Genomic DNA, 20,342 nt, shown 5'->3' with positions numbered 1-20,342 from the left:
GGTAGATCCTTTAGAAAGAGGATCACCATATCACCGTTATCAAGTATAGTCCTACAAATCAGAAAGGAAATTATCCGATGCAGGCGTGAAAGCTTTAAATCATCATCTAGGTAACTGTGTTTTTTAGAAAAATATTGTGCATGAAGGTATCATCAGAACATAGAACACCTAGCAGAGCCATTCATAGATTAGTAGATCCAGTGTGAATGATCCTTCGCTTATTTGACAGATCGATCGTTCTAGAATTTAGACTTCGATGGTAAACCTTGTCTCTTTAACATAAGGTCATAACATATTTTGAATTGGACAAGAAAGATTCCCCTCATTAAAATAGAGTAACTTAGACAAATCTCTTAGACAGCTACGAAAGAGGCAGCAAGGTTATGGTACAAGAAGACATAATTGCACGGATTCCGTTCTTGCCGTATCAACATAGAGTAACTTAGACAAATCTTTTCGGTGACTATGAAAGAGGCAACAAGTTATTGTATAAGATCGAATGCACTATCGACTAGAATTATACTTTCATTCTTCCACAGCGGGAAGCTCATCAAAACACACGGCAAGAACCAAAAATTGGGCCGAATCGAGGAAACCCCAAAAAGCAAACATGATCCACGAGCTCTTCGAGACGCGCCTACCTAACCCGATCCGACGATGATGTTGTTGATGGGAATGAATATCAGCTTGACGAAGAATCCCACGAATCCCATCACCACAAACCCGATCGCGGTCCTGAACGCGACTTTCGTGAACTCTGAACCAAATTGAGAAAAAATTCAAGACGAAGCGACAAGAAGGGAAAGGGAGAACAAGCGCGTCAAGGGATTCAGAGAGGAAGGGGGAGAGAGAACACGAACCTTTCCTGTCTGGCTTATGGCACCTCTTCACAAGGCGAATGCTGTCCTTGGAGAATTCCCTGAGCGGATTGACGACGGAGTCCAGGGCGTCCATTTTCCGGCGCCAGAGGAAATCCTAGAGAGACTCTGGGAAGACGGGAGGAGGGACGAAAAAGGGTAAGAAATAAAAAAAAATTAACTTGTAAGCGGTAAAATAAGAAAGAACAGTCGGTAAATAAGAGACTGACATCATAATTTTGTGTTAAAAAATAACGTAAGTAACGCACATAATTCAAATTAACAAAATTTCGATTTTTTTACTATCAAAATTTAGATAGTATAAGAACTGTTTTTTTAATTATTAAAAACCATAATTAAAGTAAAAAAAATGATTGATTTAATACATGTTTCTCATTAAATTGTTCTTACAATCTTACCAATAAAGCTATATTACATAAAAATATTTTAATAATGATTTTTAAGAGGCCGGAAGCCGATGGTTTGATGGAGGGAAAAAATTTTCATGACATTGAGCACAAATGTCTCTTGTGGCTACAATTTTTAGTCGTTTCTCATCAAATGGTAATGCTACCTACGTTTAAAACTTAATTTAAAACTTGCACCTTTTTAAATTTTAAAAATACAATCAAGTAAGATTTTAACTATAATTGTGTAACTATATTTGTTAGTTTCGGTCAATGCTTATCTAGTATATGGATAACTGCATATATGAGAGGGAAAAAAAAAAAACTCGAGAAGTTGGTGATTATTGATGACTATAGTTAGTTCAAACTTGACTTAATCCCTAACCATTTTTTCTCTCTCTCTTTGCTATGCGGTTATGTGTCGTCGTTTATCTACTGTTGGGTGACTCTACTGCTCCTGTTCACTCTCTTTCCACCTCTCTTATTATGTTTTATTATGCTACTAACTTGTATATTTTCTTTTTATATTTTGTTTCTGCAGTTTGTTTTTGTACTTAACGGACTTCTTGTACCCAAATTTTGATATATATTTCCATTTTATTGGTTCTCTTTCTTTATATATATATATATATACATATATATATATATATATATATATAAAAAGAGAAGAGAGGAGGAGAGAGAGACGAAATAAACGTCAACATCAATGGGCGAAACTATGAGGTTTCAAAATTTAAACAGGTGTCAAAATAAAAATAAAAAAAAACTCCAATCACTTGAGCCACTTAATGCAAGATCTCAACTCAACTCTTAATGTTATTCAGACGCTAACACTCATTGGATCCAACCCAAGACGTGTTGCCCACATGTTCGACCAGTTATATTATTGATTTTTTTTTTTTTTGGAGAAGAGGGGTAGACATGCAACTATTAATTGGAGAAGAGAGTACGGAGTCTTGCTTTGAAGTTGATTAGTTCTTAATAACTCAATTTTATAAAAATGGGCAAATCAATTTCTGGTAATTTTTTGTGTCTATTACACCATAAATGATGCAAATGCGCTCATCAAATGCTAAAAAGTCCACGGCAGTAACGTAATTTTCAAAAAAAAAGAAAGAAAAAAAAAACCAAGAAATCTTAGTAGTCTGCGACTATACTAGTAAGATTTTATATTAAGCATTTGATCAGGCACTAAGATGTAAATTACCTTAAAATTTGGCGCCGAGCCCGCAGTAACCCGATCCAACTCCAAATGAACCAAACTTGACCCGTTTCCAGGTCTACTGCGTCAATCAGCTTCCCTTGATCCGACGCGGCGATGATGGACAAGAATATTCCTACAATCAATCTGTATCAGGAAGTTCATTTGCGGATTCTCTCTCTTTCTAGGTTGACTGGAAGCTTTGATTGTAAATCCATTCTGTTTTTCTTTTTTTCTTTTTTCTGTTTTTTGCCTCAAACAGTAAAATCTAGGACTTCTATAAAGTGGGGGTCCTCATGCTATCTTCGGTATCCCAGCGCTTAATTAGCTGACCACATGATCAAGTGAAGTAGGAAGAAACAACCAATCCATCTTTCGTCCTCTCCTTCTAGCTCCTGGTTTGTCTTTTGCTCTTTGTGCAGCTTTTCTATGGAAATTTACGATGAAAAAGGGTATCAAATCAACTTGGTATCATGTTGAAATTTTTTTTAAAAAATGATAAAGAGTATGAAGCTGGCAAGCAATAAAATTTTGTAAAACTATGCAACAAGTTGCAAAAAGAAATAATTTTAACTAAATCACCTCAGTGCTGAACAAATCAACTTGAAATTGACTAATACTTAGGGGGAAGAAACTAGACACATAGATCTAACTTTTGACCTTTGGAGAACATAAATCAAAGTTTTCAATAAAAAGTTATGAAGTTTGTAAGTTAGATAAATTTCATAATCCAATTTTTAAAGTTGTAGAAAACAATAGCTGTCTATTCTCATCACAGGGTGCCTTTTTTTGTTCCACACTTGGTTCTAGTTTGTGGGTACTCTCTTTTTTAATCCCCAACTCTCCTTTGTGTGTCCATGTGAAAGCGTGATTGGTGAAGCTTTTGGATGGTAGGTTTTGTTTGTTTATGCCTTCGGATAAGTGCACGTTAAGAAGAAGGTACTCCTTGTAACGGGTTCAAGGAAGTTAGAGTGCAATTATTTCTTTCTGACTGGTGTGCTGTCTTTGTGTTGGATTTCTGGCATACTTCGTAACATTGGTCACTTTGGTTTTTCTGATTTCGGTGTTCAGCGATTGTATCTTAGACTCCAAGCATGAAGGATAAGTTCTGGACATTGCTCTTTTTGTGGAGCCTCGTGGGCTTTATAGGTTCCACAGAGGCGAGGGTGTCGGGAGAACAACCGCTCTCAAAAATTGCCATTCATAAGGCTATGCTTGCTCTAGATGAGTCTGCTCATATTGAAGCATCCCCTCTTGTTCTTGGCTTGAAGGTAGTTCCTCAGTTCCTGATGATATTCTTGTTAGATAGACGCATTCTCATTGTGCCTCACTGTGTATAAGTTGTAGACTCCTAAAAATTTTAAGTTCTTTTGCAATAATTCCATTAATTTTGTTGAGGAAAGGGCTTACTGAATCTTAACTTTACCGAGAACGATCTTCACAAAGAAATAAATGAAGCCATCAAACTAATTGTGGTTCCAATTAAAATCGGTTCAAACACTGTCCTAAATAAAATTTGTGATTCGCCGGTATACTAGGTTCACTATGGGCAGCTATGTCTGATTCCGTTCTATTGATAATCTACTGATTCATGTCTATGAAGTTTTGATGTTCTCTATGGTTTTTTCGATGGCCAGTAATTGATGCTTTTGTTTGTTGCATAGTCACCAAAAACGCGTTAGAGATACTAAAAGTAAGTGCGCTGAAAAAACAGCAAAAAAGCACAGTTTTTTCGAAAAAAATGCCAAAACAAAAATTACCCGTTTGAGATTTTTTTTTTCTTGCTTGTTTAATGTGAAACTGCTTGTTTCCATTTTTCTAATTTTTATTTGTTGCTTATCTGTTTATTTTTTATGTTGTTTTATTAGTGTCTCATTTATTTTATTTTCCCTAATATTTAAGATTTCTTAAATTTTTTAAGAATTACCAAATTTTCCCCGTTTTTTCCCCATTTTTTCCAAGCTTGCCATACTATACCTAAGAAAAACCTTTCTGCTTAAAAGGCAAAAATGATATTTGTGGGCTTTGGTTCATTCACCATATAAATTTTCATCCATCCTGCAAATTTATGCATGTTGTAGACATGATTCAAATCATCCGCTAGTTTTAAATGCCGTAACAATAGTTTTAGATCCATATTGTTGAAATGGATCAGACTTTATCCCCAGTTCATACTTCTCATAATTGTATAAAATTAACTGCACTGTAACTATCAGAATTGTTGAGTAAAATAATAGTGGAAGGTCAAAATATTAAATCAGTGAGAAAGGACTGGAAAGGAATTACAACTTCAAAGTTCTATTAATAGTTTTTCTTGGAAATTACATGTCATCTTCCTGAATTCATATTTTGTGCACTAGCATCCAGCAAGCTTAAAATATGGCAAGAAACGAGGATATGACTGGGAAGTGTCAGGGCTTGAATCATTGAGCTTCAAAGATTTCCTCAGATGACTTAGCGGTAGTAGTACACACAAGTCATTTGAAGTCAAATGCATCCTTTAGACATGTTTATCAGTTATTACATGTGAATACAAATTTTAGTGAGAAATTGTTGACGCGTACTTATGGCTTGTCTAACCATAAGCATAAGTCTTGAACTATCTTACGCTGATGTGAATTTGCTTGATTCCCTCAGGGAGAAAATATGGAATGGGTAACGTTGAAGTTTAGTTATCCTAACGCATCAGGTGATGATTGGATAGGAGTTTTTTCTCCTTCGAATTTCAGGTACTTTAAGTTTTTGTGTGATATTATTGACATACTTGGCATAATTCCATTTTTAACACTAGCACCATGTTCAGTGCAAATAGTTCTACCTATGGCCAATCCATTTATAACTTTAAAATGCCAAAAGTTCTGTTTTGTCAACAGCAAAGCAGATTGTGATTGGTGGTAGCTCATTTAAGTGATTTGCTGTTCATGTGATATGATGAAAAGCTGCTTTCTTCATGATTTCAGTGCTGCAATTTGTGAACCTGAAAACAAGAGAGATCAGGCTCCGTTATTGTGTACTGCACCTATTAAGGTTTGTTTGAAACTATTTTGCATAGAGTGTTTTGCTTAGCTTGTCCAATGATTAGTTGAAAAGAAGAATATTTGCTTATATTCATAAGTCATTTATTTATTTGCAGTATCGATATGCAAACTACTCAAATCCAAGCTACACAAATACAGGGAAAGGGGTTTTGAAACTTCTACTGATCAACCATAGGGCTGACTTTTCTTTTGCATTATTCTCAGGAGGTATGTCAAAAGTATGTCCTTGTCCACCAACGGTTCTTGATTTTCTATTTATTTGTTTTATAACTTCACTTCTCTATCGTGAACATGTTTTTCTTGTACTTGAAGGTATGCTTAAGTGACATACTGATCTGTCCTGTCAAAAATGCTCAAGTAAAACCACATTAATGGTCAGCATGTTTATGAATAATGTTGGGCTGTGTTCCATGTTAGCAGTATATCTGGTTTGGGTTCATTATATAAGTATTTTTGTTCCTTGTTTTGCCTTTTGTGGAAACACAACCCCTCATCCTTGTTAGGACAGTGTGTTGTAAATCCTTTATTAGGTAAAATTTGTTATTAATCAATAAATTTAACTATTTGCTTATAAGGAATATTTGACATGAAGTGAAGGCACACATTCATTATCAACTACAGGTTTGAGGGCTTATCTAATATAATAGACCACAGATGGATGAATAATCCTTCATGACAAGGCCATTTAGGAAGAATGGCTGCTACATAGAAATTCCCATAAAATCTGCTGTGAGATACAAAGTGTAAAAGTTTTGAACCCTAACCGTCAAATAATATGTATTTCCCTGTTTTACATGGATGATGTCCCAATCTTGTTGTCATTGGCATCCTTCACTGCTTACTAGTATAGGACTATGCCCTTGAGAACTTCATAATCTTATATAGTCCAATTAATTGTATGGAACCTTTGTGCAAATACTGCAATATTTTCTTCCTATTAGAGAATATTTGTACTGAACATCCACAAAGATATATGTTCCTTTTCATCTTTCTTCTTTGTGATTAAAGTGTTGTATCTTTGTTCAATAGGTTTGTTTTCTGTCCTACTTGTCATTTCTAGATTTAGAATATAGGAACAACTATGCTTTTTACTGTTATGGCTATCAATGGCTATGAGTTTGCTCTTTCTGTGGGATCATCTAAATAGAAACTTGATTCTGGTTCTGATTTTAAACCACAGCCGAAGCTGATTGTAGTCTCAAATACAATTACTTTTGCAAATCCAAAAGCTCCTGTTTATCCACGCCTAGCTCAAGGGAAGTCCTGGAATGAAGTAAGTTTCTTGCTACTGTAAATCTAGGTGATGTAACCATCATTTAGGACTTGACATGAGAATGGTAACCATTAAATGTGTTTTTCTGTATGTGCACAAATTCCTGATGTTTTGCTTCACCTTATCTGTCAATGATGATATAATAACTCTGTCATATATAAGTAACTAGCCTCATATTTAATCTTTTATGGTAGAAAAACAAGTCTACAAAGAAACCCTCTGCAAGCCTCCAAGGTAAAAGAAAAACGAGCAGAATAACTATTATCTACCTGATAAAAGATAGAAGGCTAAAGAAGCAAAAGAAAAAATTGTCCCTTCTGTGCATCATTGCTTCAGTTTCTTTTTTTCGCCCTTAAAATTTTGGATTGAATATTCTTTTTTGGTTTGTTTCATGACCTTTTGATGGAAGACAATTGTTTGACTAGCTTTTCTAATATCTCAGCATTGATTTTCATTTTTAAATAACTTTCTTTTGCCTTGTCTACTTGTGTAAGAAATTTAAAAGAAACACTTATCAGTAAGATCAAGTTTACGAACTTCAATTCCTACTGCTGGCAGGAAGTATTCATTTTAGTCCAAGAACTTTATCTTGAAATACACACCATGGCAACTTGGGTTTTACAGTTCAGCTCAAGGGTACTACCATGGAAGTAGGATCTATATAAATTGTACTCTATGTTCTTACTGTATGTTTGAGCACCAATACCGGAGTATAATCTGCTGCTGTTAACAGCATTCCCATGTTGCTCTGCTGCAATGGAGATAATGACAACCTTGCTTCAAACATGAAAAATCACATACGGGTCCTAATATCTGCTGTTAAAAACACTTAATTTTCAATGTTCATCACGTTGATAAGCCTGATGATATTCATCTCCCTACCACATGCACAAACGTGTGCAAAGTGCAAAAAACATGAATCCATTTGCACAAGCACTGATGAAGTGTTAGTTCAATTGCCTAATGTACTCTTATTTTTTACCTCTTGGTTTAAACAATCTTTATGAATGCTGTTTTTTTTTTTGTTTGTAGTGTCATATTCTTTTCTGACCTTACTCTTTGATTGATAGATGACAATTACATGTACTAGTGGCTATGATATTCATGAAGCTGAACCTTTTGTTTCGTGGGGTCCAAAAGGAGGACCAAAGACTCAATCCCCTGCTGGAACTTTGACTTTCAATCGTAACAGCATATGTGATATATTGATTTTATTTTTTCTTCTATGTTTTGTTTGAAAAATGTTACATTATAAATGCAAAATCCGCTAGTATTTATTCTGCCATGCAGATGAAATCACAGTTTTACTGTCACCACTTGGTTGCAGTTGGAACACAGCATTAAACTTCCAAAGTAAATACTTATAGTTAAGCAAATTAGAATACAATATGAATGTTTTCGATGTTAGTGGTATCCTGGTTATGCTTCTCAACGTAATCAGCACAAGAAGGTCACTGAATCAGCATTACATCACAGAAACCTGAGGAAGAGAAACTACACTTTGTTCCTGTGTGAAATCATTTTTTTGTTAATTGCATGTGATCAATAAATAATGAATTGAATGAACCATTTCGTGCTCATTAAAAAGAGTTCATAAAAATTCAACCTTTCTTAAGAGAATAAAGGATTTTTGATTTTTTACATATTCTTTTGTAGGATCTGATGATTATTTAACTTTTTTCCTCTAGAAATTGAACTGCATTCAGTTCAAGGGTCTTAATTGCCTGATACTGGTGTCAAGATGTTCAATATCATGTTTAGCTTCTGATCAGAAAATGCCAAGTGATGACACTATTCATGGATCCTTTCAATATGTTAATGAGAGCTTATGCAAGTTTTCTTCAGTACACCGAGATTCACTAAGATTCAGATCACCATGGTCTGATCCATAAGAAAACCCTGTAAAAATGCTATCATTTAGAAAGGTATTCATGCACAAGTGAAAAATGTGCTCATTGTTAGTTAATTGCATGACATTTACTGGTCTAGATAATCAGTATAATCTGGTATCTAAGAAGATGGTGCTTTGGATAAGATTAAGCTTGTTCATGTTTCTGATTTACTTTCTCTTTTCTCTTCTCTTTAATCATAATTAACACCTTAACATGACATAAAACAACTTTTTTTTTTGAGATACAAATTCTCATTGTTCCAGGCCCTGAAAGAGTTTGCTTTACATTTATTTTGCAGGTTCCCCTACACGGACAGTGGGATGGTGTGATCCTGGTTATATTCATACAAGCTTTCTGAAAGATCTATGGCCTAACTCAATGTATCAATCTTTAAAAAACTTGCTGCGAGAGATTATTTACTTCCGTTTATTTTCTCTTGAATTTCCACAAAATATATCTGTTCATTTTCCTTCTGCTATACTTACGTTAGATCATATGTTATCAAACTGATTATGTGGAGTTTTCTGTGGCTATTTCCAGTTCTCAACTGCTTTTTCTAATTTTTTGAGACAGACACACCTACAGTCTGGGTCACAGATTATTTAACAACTCATACATTTGGAGCCAAGCTTACCATTTTAGAGCATCTCCTTATCCTGGACAGGAATCTGTGCAGCGTGTTATAATTTTTGGGGACATGGGAAAGGTTTGGAGTTGGTTTCCTGGGCAAGCTTTTGAGTGCAAAATAGAAGTGTTATTCAGTGTCCTATTATGAAGTCATAAGTTTCTGGATACATTCTAACTTTTAATCCAGACTTATGTGTACTCTGGCTTCCATAAAATTTTTCTGTGGTCATGTTTTCAGGCAGAACGTGATGGTTCCAATGAATACAGCAATTACCAGCCCTGTTCTTTGAACACTACTGATCAGCTTATCAAGGACTTGAGAAAGATTGATATAGTCTTCCATATCGGTGATCTATCTTATGCTGGGTACTTGTCACAATGGGATCAGTTCACCTCCCAGATAGAGCCAATTGCTTCAACTGTACCGTACATGGTTGCAAGGTTGCCTTTGCTAGTCATTATGCTTAGATGTTTTGCTTAGCCCCTTAAGTACATCTTGTTTCTAAATGACACCTCATGCTGCTTCATGCAGTGGAAACCATGAACGCGATTGGCCAGGTACTGGGTCCTTTTACGCCAACATGGACTCAGGTGGGGAGTGTGGTGTGTTGGCTGAAACCATGTTTTATGCGCCTGCAGAGAACAAAGAAATATTCTGGTAGATGCAGACTTTTTGCCACTAATTTTTATCCAAATCTATGTTCTTGCAAAACAAGTCACGGTTTTGCTGCATGTTGCAAGATGGACTAGCTATAAACCTTACTGAGAAAATTCAAAATTACTAAACCAGCTTAAGACTGATCACACATAGATCAATTATTTTTTTGCTTCTTGATGGTTTAACATTTAAATTTGGAGTTAGCATGCTGATCAGCGTATCATTTTCAAATTTCCATTCTATCCCATGTATATGATGCAGCACATGCCTCAGCTATTTTGCTTGTGCAGGTATTCAACCGAGTATGGCATGTTTCATTTCTGTGTAGCTGATACGGAACATGACTGGAGACCAGGCACTGAGCAATACAAATTTATTGAGCACTGTTTAGCAACAGCTGATAGGCAAAAACAGCCATGGCTCATCTTTGTGGCTCATCGAGTTCTGGGATATTCCTCTAACTCATGGTATGCTCAAGAAGGATCTTTTGAGGAGCCTATGGGGAGAGAGAGCCTACAGGGGCTGTGGCAAAAGTACAAGGTTGACCTTGCTTTCTATGGTCATGTACACAATTATGAAAGGACATGTCCTACCTACGAGGTATGTGTGTGACCTTGTTAGAATCGCCATTTCTCTTCTCGTTTCATTATTATCTTTCTGTAAGGACATAAATCAAGAACTTTTTCCGCTGAATAAAGTGGCACCATTGTTGCTTTTCTGATTGCAGAGCATATGCATGAGCTCCGAAAAATCCCACTATACATTTGGTAAACTTGAATTTGTAACCACCTGGTCAAGTTTACCAAATTACATCAATATTACAAAAATAAATAATGAATAGTGTATGACGAATGGCATTGTTTCAGATAGTGAATCAAATGGTAGACAATTGAGGCTGACTTTGACAACATTGCTTTATTCCAATATAAATACATATCAAGAAACATTAGTAAAGGAAGTTTCGGAGTTAAACTGGTGATTAATATGACATACCCTTCACGTGAAAGGTTTCATCTCAACCAACAGGTGCTCTTTGAGTTAGGAGTGAACGCAATTGGTTTTGGGTTGATACTGAATACATATCCAGATTCAGTTTTTTTCACCCTTCCCCTGAACTAGTTTCATTTAAAACGTCCTAAGGGTGTTTAGATGAAGATGACACCCTTAAACGACATTTTCAAGGTGAAAAACTCAATTCATCATAAGAATGTTTTTTTAGGTTTGTGAATAATCCCAACAACCCAACCCATCTCGGATTTTCTATAGAAAACATCATTTTGGTCTTGTCACACAAAACATACAAGTTAGGTTTCAAAAACTGGCTACAAAACTATGTTTTTACACAACCTGTTTTCGTAAAATGCTGTTTTTTGAGGGTGTCCACTACGTAAACGAGTAAATCAGATTCAAAATCATATGAACGAATTTAGTTTTGTGATCCTTTGAGAACCGTGTTGAAAATGGGTTAACTGTTGGTTCATCTGTTCATTTCATTGCAAACCTTAGGATCATACAACTTGTGAGATTTGCAGAAGCGTTAAAAAGGCAAAAGAAACGAATCCGATCGACTTGTATCTCAAGTTGGAGAATAAAAAAGAACTGCACTATCAATTTCTCAAGACAGGCCCAAGAAATGACCGCAGAAAGAAAAACCATCAGCCGTCTGTTTGAGACGCTACATTAAGACCAAAGGAAGCTTGACACTGCACTAGGACTCAATAAAAGCAAAACAGTACAATGACACAACAGTACAGAGTCAACACAGGAAGAACTACTTGAATTAGCTTTATTCTGTTCTTTATTATTTGCATTTTGTAGAAGACACATGTTTATAGGTCCTAGTTGTCCCATCAATTTGAAGTACAGTCAAAGTTAAATATGATTTTTAGAACCAAACCTGAATCCAATCAGCTTTTGTCTGAATGTTTACATGTAAATGGTCTCATGTTTTACTCAGATTCAAGCATAATTCAGGTCTAGACTCAAACAGGCATTGGGAGTTCAGATTTAAGCACAAAGGAAACGCTATCCCCGTTATTAAACCAGAGAAATGCAGGATCCAACTTTTAATTGATCATCAAATAAGTTCGACCCGTGAACATTGGTGATCTTCAGATATTTTTCTCACTTCCCCGAAAGCGTAAAGCTGGGGATGTCGAATCGCTTGAAGAGTATCACGACAACCTTTTTGATGAAACTTTCGGTTGGCAATGGCTGCCACAGACGTCCTACATGCAAGCCACTGGGCCGAAGTCTTGTTCTTCCCTCAGCTACCATCATCTTCTATCCTCACGAGACGGAGCCCTGCCTTCAATCTCAACCTCAAGCTGCTCCAGCTATCATCATTCACCAACACCCCTCGTTCTCGTGCATCGTCGTCGTTGCTGTGCCGTCGTGACTCCGATTTCGACTCTCAGCTCGAAGCTCGAATCACTGGCGATGACGAATCGGCGGCTCTTCTCAGGAAGCAGAACTCGAGGTCGTTGGCTGTGCTGCTCGACCCGCTTTCGCTTCCAGAAGCCGCAAGAGAAGAAGACCAAGATGGAGGCGGTTCTATCACAAGCATCAACAACAAAGACAGAATTGATGAAGAAGGACTTCGTTTAGCCCTTGGTGGGGACGACGAGTCGAGGGCACCCGTGTTTCCGGGCTCGATTTCCCTGTCCAGACGTCCAACCATCGAAGAGCTTCTGCCCCGACATGGAGGCAAGGAGGAGAAGATGCTGAGGCAGGCGCTGGAGCTCAGGCGGCACGCCGCTCGCGAGGTCCTCATCGCATCCATGCGAGCTTCCAGGTTCAGCATCACCTACTCTACCAATCTTGTCTCCCATTTGGCGGAATTCGTCGATGGCTTGATTATGGAGGCTGCTTCCATGAAGATGACACCTCAGTTCTCGCATTCGATCTTCAATTCGCGGGTGAAGACCTGTTTCGAGAAGTGCGGAGTGGTTCCACTGATCAGGTGATCCTCTATCTTGTTCTATCAACGTTGGCAGCAAACGTGATTCAGAACTTTGTGGTAGGAGGTCGACCAAGCTCTTCCTCATGGACACCTCATTGAAACAAAATGGACTGCTTCAACTGATCTCTTGGTGGCCAACATAATGCAGGTGGCTAAAACATAATTCGTTGACGTACCCGCAGATCGGGAAGCTGATATGTTTGTCTGGTGGAGATCTGGAGGGTTTGAGACGGAGGGTTCGGTGGTTAACATGTGTTCATGTTAAGGGAAGGAACATCGGCGTGGTACTCACAAGAGCGCTTCTGCTTTAAGTAGCCTGCATGAGTTGAATGATAATATAGATTATCTGGAAGCGAATGGGGTTAAGAGGGATTGGATGGGATTTGTTATCGGCCGATGCCCGCAGATTCTGATGTTGAACATGGACGAGCTTAAAGCCCGAGTTAACTTCTATCTAGAGCTTGGAATGGATCAGAAGGACTTTGGCACCATGGTCTTTGATTATCCTAAGGCACTTGGCTTCTTCAGTTTGGAAGACATGAATGAAAAGGTAAATGTTCCCATGGGACATAAGGAGATTGCATAATTCAGGAAAGTTTCATGGATCTGATTCATAAAAATTGCATGGCAGGGACACCTTCATCCTCTTTGTATTGTGTGTTCATATGAACCAAATGAGATGTGAGAATTCTAGGCTTTTATGCCAGAAATTTCGTAGTTCACAAGGTGGGACTGGAAAGTGATGATCCTAGTTTTGGTCCACTTGGAGATTTAATAAAACTACTTTCTGTTTCAAAAGCCATCATCTCATAGAATGGATAGAATGTCTATTACGTTTTTGATGAGTTTTAGCTAGCTGGTTAATAATTTCAATGCTGTTGTACTTCAGATGGCCCGATCATTGTTACCTTTAGATAATTTCCTGTTTCAAAGTTTTCTTTTCGTTGCAACTGTTTACATAAATGCAAGTATTTCTTCTACTGGACATGAGCGAGAAGCCTGGGATGGTGGTCTTAGTGGAACTGTGTTCACTAGTGTATACCATGGATAAGGATATCTCTGGTTTCACTGTTGTTGTTTTAGAATATAACCGTTGCTATCTTGTAACAGTTATTTGATTATGTCCTGTTTTTCTTTCTCTCTATCTAAGTTCCAACTGCAACTCTTATTTCTAGATGCTTTATTCTACTTACCGGGATGGTTCTGAAATGATTATGTTGCCTACTTCATACGCATCACTCTACTATGTATTCTGATTCAACACTGAAATGATCTTTAATCTCAGGTTGGGTACGTGAAGGAATTTGGGCTGGAAACTGAAGAACTTGGAAGATTATTGGCATTCAAACCACAACTGATGGGATGTAGCATTGAAGAAACGTGGAAGCCACTTGTTAAGTACTTCTATTACTTGGGGATCAAACGTGATGGCATGAAAAGAATTCTTATGATGAAACCAATGATCTTTTGTATTGATCTGGAGTCAACAATAGCGCCAAAGGTGCAAGATTTAATTTTTCTTGTGTTTAGTCTTTAAAGTTTGAATTTTGTATATTGCTTATGTTTTATTTGGTTTATTAGAGATCTTTTACCCTGTTCAGATAAACAATGTATTGAAATGCCATATAACAACTTAACTTTTATATGGTCTTTTGTTAGGGATTCATGGCTTCAGAAAATTTTGTAGGTGAGGAGAAGGGAAATTGTCCATATTCCTCTTCTTCTTTGTTTGCTATAGTTTTGCCATGTTCTTTTCATGTTTCCTTTGATCTTGTCAACGCATCTGCAACTTAAATGATTTTTTTAGAACAGTATACATAATACAAAAGATACTTTAAGCTTACTAATAAGTGATACATGTTCAATTTGAAGGTACGATTTTTGCGGGACATAGGTGTTGAAGAAGATGCTATAGGTGGTGTTATAGTCAGATTCCCAGCGTTGCTAACATATAGCCTTTACAAGAAAATTCGGCCAGCAGTAAGCTCCTTATCATCCAACTTTGTCTGTGTATACATTGCATTAGTCTCTCAATTTTGATATTGCATTTTTCTTGATATTCCCTAAATTGTCACCATTGAAATATAGAATCTAAGGCCGCAATTGTGCCAGTTGTACTAGGTGCCAGTTGTGCTAGGTAATCATTCAGAGTTTGTTGTCTTACTATTGGATGTTATTCTGATTGGTTGACAAGTAGAGTATGGTTGCAAATATAGGGCTGATGCATGAGTTCGGGAGGATATTCCCTAAATTGTCTCCTGAAGAGACACCTTTATGCTTTTATTCTCTTATTCAATCATTTAGTTTTACCTGGTCTACATTGTCCACAGGTTGTCTTCTTGATTACCAAAGCTGGTGTGAGTAGGCAGGAGATTAGAAAAGTGATTGCTGTGGAGCCGCAACTTGTTGGCTGCAGTGTAGCTAATAAACTGGAAGTAAACATGAAATATTTTCTGTCTTTAGGTATTCCGCTTAGATTGTTGGGAGAGATGATCATTGATTTCCCCATGCTGCTAAATATAATTTGGATGTGCTTCGTCCGAAATATCGCTACTTACGGCAAACAATGGTGCGGCCACTGCACGATCCCATCGAGTTCCCAAGGTATATAATAATAATGTACTTACATGCATGTGCATCTAATCACAAACATGTATCATGCACATGCCCGTTCTCCTTTTCCTGGATCACTGAGTTTCACTGAGAACTTACTATGGCCCATCAACATTATGTTCTGTCATCCAGGTTCTTTAGCTATTCACTCGAGGGTCGTATAATTCCCAGGCACAAGATTATGGTGGCAAATCGTATAACTTTCAAGTTGCGCTACATGCTTGCTAGTACAGATGAGGAATTCGATCGCAGAGTTGAAACTGCATTGGAAACGCACAGAAACTTTGAATCAGGGTTGGCTGGGGACGATGGTACAAATAACAAAGCAAATTATCTCATGTTGTTGGAACCATTTGCAAAACTGACCGGTATAGTGGCGGTGGCATTTCTTTGACAGATAAGTCTACCAGTGGTTGGTAAGTTTCTATATTCTGATGAAATAGGTTAAGCAGTAAATTGCAAAAAGCATCAGGCATGTGGTCTAATGCTATTATGCTAAAGAGAACAAAGAAACAGAACATGCCGATTCAAGACAGAAGGATGACTGCCTCATCAACCAAAGGCTTCAATGCTTTTCTGGGAAACCAGGAACGGAAATCATGATGTATAATTGCAGCTTCTTTGTTTTTCTTTTTTGAGATGGGAACGCTAGGAACTGTAATCCCGACCCTCAATGGAGGAGGGAATTGAGGCCTGGTCCTTGTTCCTTCAGAAGGGGCTTCATTTTTTGAACCCAGCTATTATGGAAGAAGACAAGGTGGTCATGCTTCATTCAGCCATCTTTAAAATTGCTCAAAGGAAATGGTAGGGAAAGATTAATTTACAGATGTACCACAGGTCCTCTCAAGTTCCTAAGCAGCTCTAAACCCCCAGAGCGGCTTGCTCTCAGAAAAGGATGAGGGTTTCGACCCCTCTTTCAGCAGTTTCCACTCACCAGAAGGTCAACAAAGAAAACTTTTGAGATGTCTCCCTGAGACAAAGGCAAACTAGTCCTTTAATTGGAACAGTTTCTTCATTACTTTATAAATTCAGCCTCTTGTTCATTTTATGTCCAACATGTTCCTTGTAGCAATGTGAACTAGTCTTCAATTTTTTTTGGTTTGCTAACAGTCCCTTTATATTTTGGTTTTCATCCAAATCCATCCTTAACAAGGGGCAATAGAGATTCTCCAAGCACAACTGAGATGCATAGCCCGGCATACAACACTAAGCTAAAGATACTGTTTGTAATACCATAACGAGTGCTGTGAACTGGATGAGTCGCTTCATTAAACATTTGAAGTTGGAAACAAGCAACAGACCAGCTCAAATATATTATGAAAGTGAAGCAATAATAATTCTGATAAAAAGTGGAGCTGATAGCAAAAAAGGCAAGCATATAATGATTAAACCCCATTATACATATGCGATACGATGAAAAAGAACAATGTAAATGCAGTTCATCTTTTGGCAAAAGAAATATATATATATATATATTTTTGAAACGTATATCATACATGAATTTAAGATATATTAGGTTAAATTTAGCTCGAAGAAGGAGAAGCCTAATAACTAAAAATGAAATAGATTATAGCACGAAATAAGTGAGGAAAAACACTGGTAGATGCTCAACTCTCATGGTCAAGTGAGAAATGTTTGTCTTAGATAGTAAGCTTCCTGCCATCATGTGCATCATTCATGTAAGTAGTTGAACTATTGAGCCAGAAAATACATTTCAGCACCATCTAACCCTTCTTTTCACCTTCTTGCTTTCAACTCTGAAGTTGGTATCTTGATTGCTTCTCCACAAAACAGAAAGTGCTTTGCTGGTGGCGTGACGTAGTGATTTGAACATGCAACTGAGCTTCAGCTGCAAAGGGGATGCTGCTGCAAACAACTTCTTCCCTTCTCCAACTATGCAACAGGTTCTTGTCCTGCTCTTTTCCATTTGAGCCCACTAAACACCTCCAAGCAGGCTGTCTAGATCTCTGTCCCTTGGACATTCAAAGAGGCTGCATCATGGGCGATTTGATTTCTCCATCACCATATTTTCCATATTATAATTTGAAAACATCAGTTGACCAAGTGGCGGAGCCACATATAGGCAGGTGTGCACAACTACAGTTGTCCACACAAGCCTCATAAAAAGTCTTGATTTTATATTGGTACTCTAAAAAAATTATCTATTTATGTATAGTGGTGCACCTTAAGATTTGAAGGTTTTTAATTAGTGCCCCTCAGTCCAAAATTCTGACTCCGCCACTGGGTTGACCCAACATATGTCTCTGTTCTATAATTCCATCTTCTTCTTTATATCTAGCCATGGAACTCACATTTGTTCAAACTTTTTTGGCTGAGGGGCACTTTGAGTCACCGGTCTGGGACTGCCATGGGCACCACATGCTGTGGTATAGACACTATCCCACACCAGCCACATTGTAGCTCCGCTACTAGCGGTTTATAAAAACCAGCATACCTTTTAGGCTGCATACTAGTTCCAAGGACACATTTTCCAAGTTTCACACATTCCCCCATTTCTTACTGCATCCCATATTTCTTTACTAGTCAAAATTCCAGCCCCCTCTCCCCACCCATATTAGCATGTCCTCATCACTAATTGATGTCGTATTTTGAAGATCTTTCATTCTCTAATGAACAACATGCCTATCATTGATCAGGCAGGGCCTACTTCCAAACTGACTCTCCTAACATTGACTCGACTCTCCCTTGCTCCACTCCACCTAGTGCTTTGAGTTAGTTCATGTTAACCACCTTGCATATTAGAGATGCTAGGAACACGCCATTATGATCTATTAGTCTTTTAAGACCCACCCCTCCTTCCATTGTTGGCTTGCATAGGATTGCTCCCAAGCAGCCAAATGCATTCTTCTCGCTTCGCACTGGTCCGCCCATGAAAATTTAGCCATCTTCCTTTCGAGTTTGAGGATTATCAAGGAAGGAAGCTTCAATATCCGCATGCAAAGTGCAGGCGTAGCGGCCAGATTGTGTTAAATTTAGGTCTCCACAATGTTCCACCTAGGGGGGCATTTGATTTTGGAATTTTGATTTGAAAAAGAAAATTCTAGAATCATAATTCCTCCTCAAATTGCAGTGTAATCAAAATTTTAGGTTTCAGTTTCCTAATTCTAAAAACAAAATACTTCATTTGTCTCATAATTCTAATTTCTTAAAAAATGGGCATTTTGATTCTAAAATTCTATGATTCGCCCTAGTGTGCCTACATAGAAAGGAATGCTCCAAGTACAAGATCCGCAAATTGCTGATCTCACAGTGGTTTTTCTAAAAATCATTTGCAAAGGAGGCAAGACGCATATCATGGTGAGGGAAATGAGCTTATCTTGGGGAGGCAAGACGCATATCATGGTGGGAAAACATTTTCATGATCAAGATCAAACAAGAACACACTTCATAACCAACCACCTTCTCCTTCGCAAGAGGTCTAGGATCATTGGAAAAGCTATCTGATCATGAAGCACCCAATTTATAACAACTGCTCTTTGCTCACCACATACGATCCGAGAGAGAACTCTTTGTATCCTCACTACCATCATCTTGGGTATAACTTTATATATGGTGTTATGAAGGGCAATTAATTGAAAATCTTGAAGCCTTGCACCTTTTGGCAATGATCACCAAGTTCGTTAATTAATATTGTCGACTTGATTTGAAACAATTAAAAACTGTCTTGCTAACTTTCTTCTCTACTGGCTGGTAAGTCTTCCTTTCTAGTTGTCTAGGGCATCAACTTCATGTGCTGCGTAAAAAGTCACTGATGTACAAGTTGAAGCACAGTGAATGTGATGTTTTTAAGCATCAAAAGAAAACCTTACACCCTGTAGAAATAATAGACGCGCAAAAACGGAAGATTGAACACAGATGAAACGTGAAAAACCCTCAACTAGAGGGAAAAAACCACGGGTGAGGAGGCCTGGTGCCCACTAGCCGCCAGACTTTCTCTCTCTTTGAAACTTCATTCATACTCAAGATTAGGGTATACAATGGTATAAGTATGCCCAAACCAGGACATACTGGATCGGGTCCAGACCCAGACCCATACATCAAGATCCGTCAATACTCCCCCTCAAGTTGGACATTCATATCAAACATGCCCAACTTGGATACATTTCTCTCGAATGAAGTTGAAGATAGAGTTTTCGTCAGAACATCAACTGTTTGGTCTTCAGATCTCATGTAAGGAAGTACAAGTTCTTTAGCATCAATTCTCTATCGAATGAAATGCCGGTCAATCTCAACATGCTTTGTTCTGTCATGAAGCACAGGGTTGTTGGCCAAGTTGATTGCCGACTTGTTATCGCAATACATCTTCATTGGTTTTTCAACCTTTATACCAATATCAGTCAACAATACTTTTAGCCACAAAAGCTCTGAAATTCCCATAGCCACTGCTCTGTATTCTGCTTCAGCAGTAGAACGAGAACAAACATCTTGTCTTTTACTTCTCCACACTATGAGATTTCCTCCCAAATAAATACAATAGCCAGATGTGGACCTCCTAGTGTCAATACAACCTGCCCAATCTACATCTGAATAACCTTCAATCCCAAGAGTGTCTTGCTTGACATACAAGAGACCTTTGCCAGGATTTCTCTTCAAGTAGCACAAGATCCTGTCAACAGCCTTCAAGTGGGCATCCGTGGGAGCATGCATGAACTGACTCATCACATTCACAACAAAAGTAATATCAGGTTTAGTGAGAGTAAGATAAATCAACTTCCCTACAAGACATTGATATCTTCTTTTGGCCTCTTCACAAAGAGGCTCCCCATCTCTAAAACTTAGCTTATGGCCAACAT

The 20,342-nt window shown here is 37.7% G+C and overlaps 2 protein-coding genes and 1 pseudogene across 2 annotated transcripts; 2 read left to right on the top strand and 1 right to left on the bottom strand.

The window, feature by feature from the left end:
• Nucleotides 1-325: 325 nt before the first annotated feature.
• Nucleotides 326-1,007, bottom strand: LOC116266080 (protein transport protein Sec61 subunit gamma-like). Its single transcript, XM_031647163.2, has 2 exons — nucleotides 861-1,007; nucleotides 326-757 (listed from the first exon to the last, which is right to left on the bottom strand). Exons 1-2 carry the CDS (start codon nucleotides 952-954, stop codon nucleotides 642-644), a joined length of 210 nt encoding a protein of 69 aa, XP_031503023.1. The 5' UTR covers nucleotides 955-1,007; the 3' UTR covers nucleotides 326-641.
• Nucleotides 1,008-3,413: 2,406 nt separating this feature from the next.
• On the top strand, nucleotides 3,414-10,804 carry LOC116266455 (probable inactive purple acid phosphatase 27). The gene is made up of 12 exons (XM_050080815.1): nucleotides 3,414-3,736; nucleotides 5,103-5,194; nucleotides 5,426-5,492; nucleotides 5,599-5,721; nucleotides 6,684-6,776; nucleotides 7,847-7,973; nucleotides 8,967-9,048; nucleotides 9,242-9,374; nucleotides 9,534-9,736; nucleotides 9,828-9,953; nucleotides 10,244-10,553; nucleotides 10,681-10,804. Exons 1-12 carry the CDS (start codon nucleotides 3,560-3,562, stop codon nucleotides 10,792-10,794), a joined length of 1,647 nt encoding a protein of 548 aa, XP_049936772.1. The 5' UTR covers nucleotides 3,414-3,559; the 3' UTR covers nucleotides 10,795-10,804.
• A 1,167-nt stretch (nucleotides 10,805-11,971) lies between these two features.
• Nucleotides 11,972-16,646, top strand: LOC116266453 (transcription termination factor MTERF2, chloroplastic-like; annotated as a pseudogene).
• The last annotated feature ends 3,696 nt before the right edge of the window (nucleotides 16,647-20,342 follow it).

The sequence above is a fragment of the Nymphaea colorata genome, chromosome 12 (genome assembly GCF_008831285.2).
Source record: "Nymphaea colorata isolate Beijing-Zhang1983 chromosome 12, ASM883128v2, whole genome shotgun sequence".
Classification (NCBI taxonomy): Eukaryota; Viridiplantae; Streptophyta; class Magnoliopsida; order Nymphaeales; family Nymphaeaceae; genus Nymphaea; species Nymphaea colorata.
The sequence above is the reverse complement of the archived record's forward strand: the minus strand, read 5'-3'. Positions and strand labels throughout refer to the sequence as shown.

Bases quoted from the DNA above. Each gene is read 5' to 3' on its own strand.
- LOC116266080 (XM_031647163.2), bottom strand. From the start codon at position 954: ATGGACGCCCTGGACTCCGTCGTCAATCCGCTCAGGGAATTCTCCAAG. The intron at 758-860 runs GTTCGTGTTCTC...AATTTGGTTCAG, and splicing joins CCATAAGCCAGACAGGAAAG to AGTTCACGAAAGTCGCGTTC.
- LOC116266455 (XM_050080815.1), top strand. From the start codon at position 3,560: ATGAAGGATAAGTTCTGGACATTGCTCTTTTTGTGGAGCCTCGTGGGC. The intron at 6,777-7,846 runs GTAAGTTTCTTG...TTTGATTGATAG, and splicing joins AAGGGAAGTCCTGGAATGAA to ATGACAATTACATGTACTAG. The intron at 9,375-9,533 runs GTTTGGAGTTGG...TCATGTTTTCAG, and splicing joins TTTTTGGGGACATGGGAAAG to GCAGAACGTGATGGTTCCAA.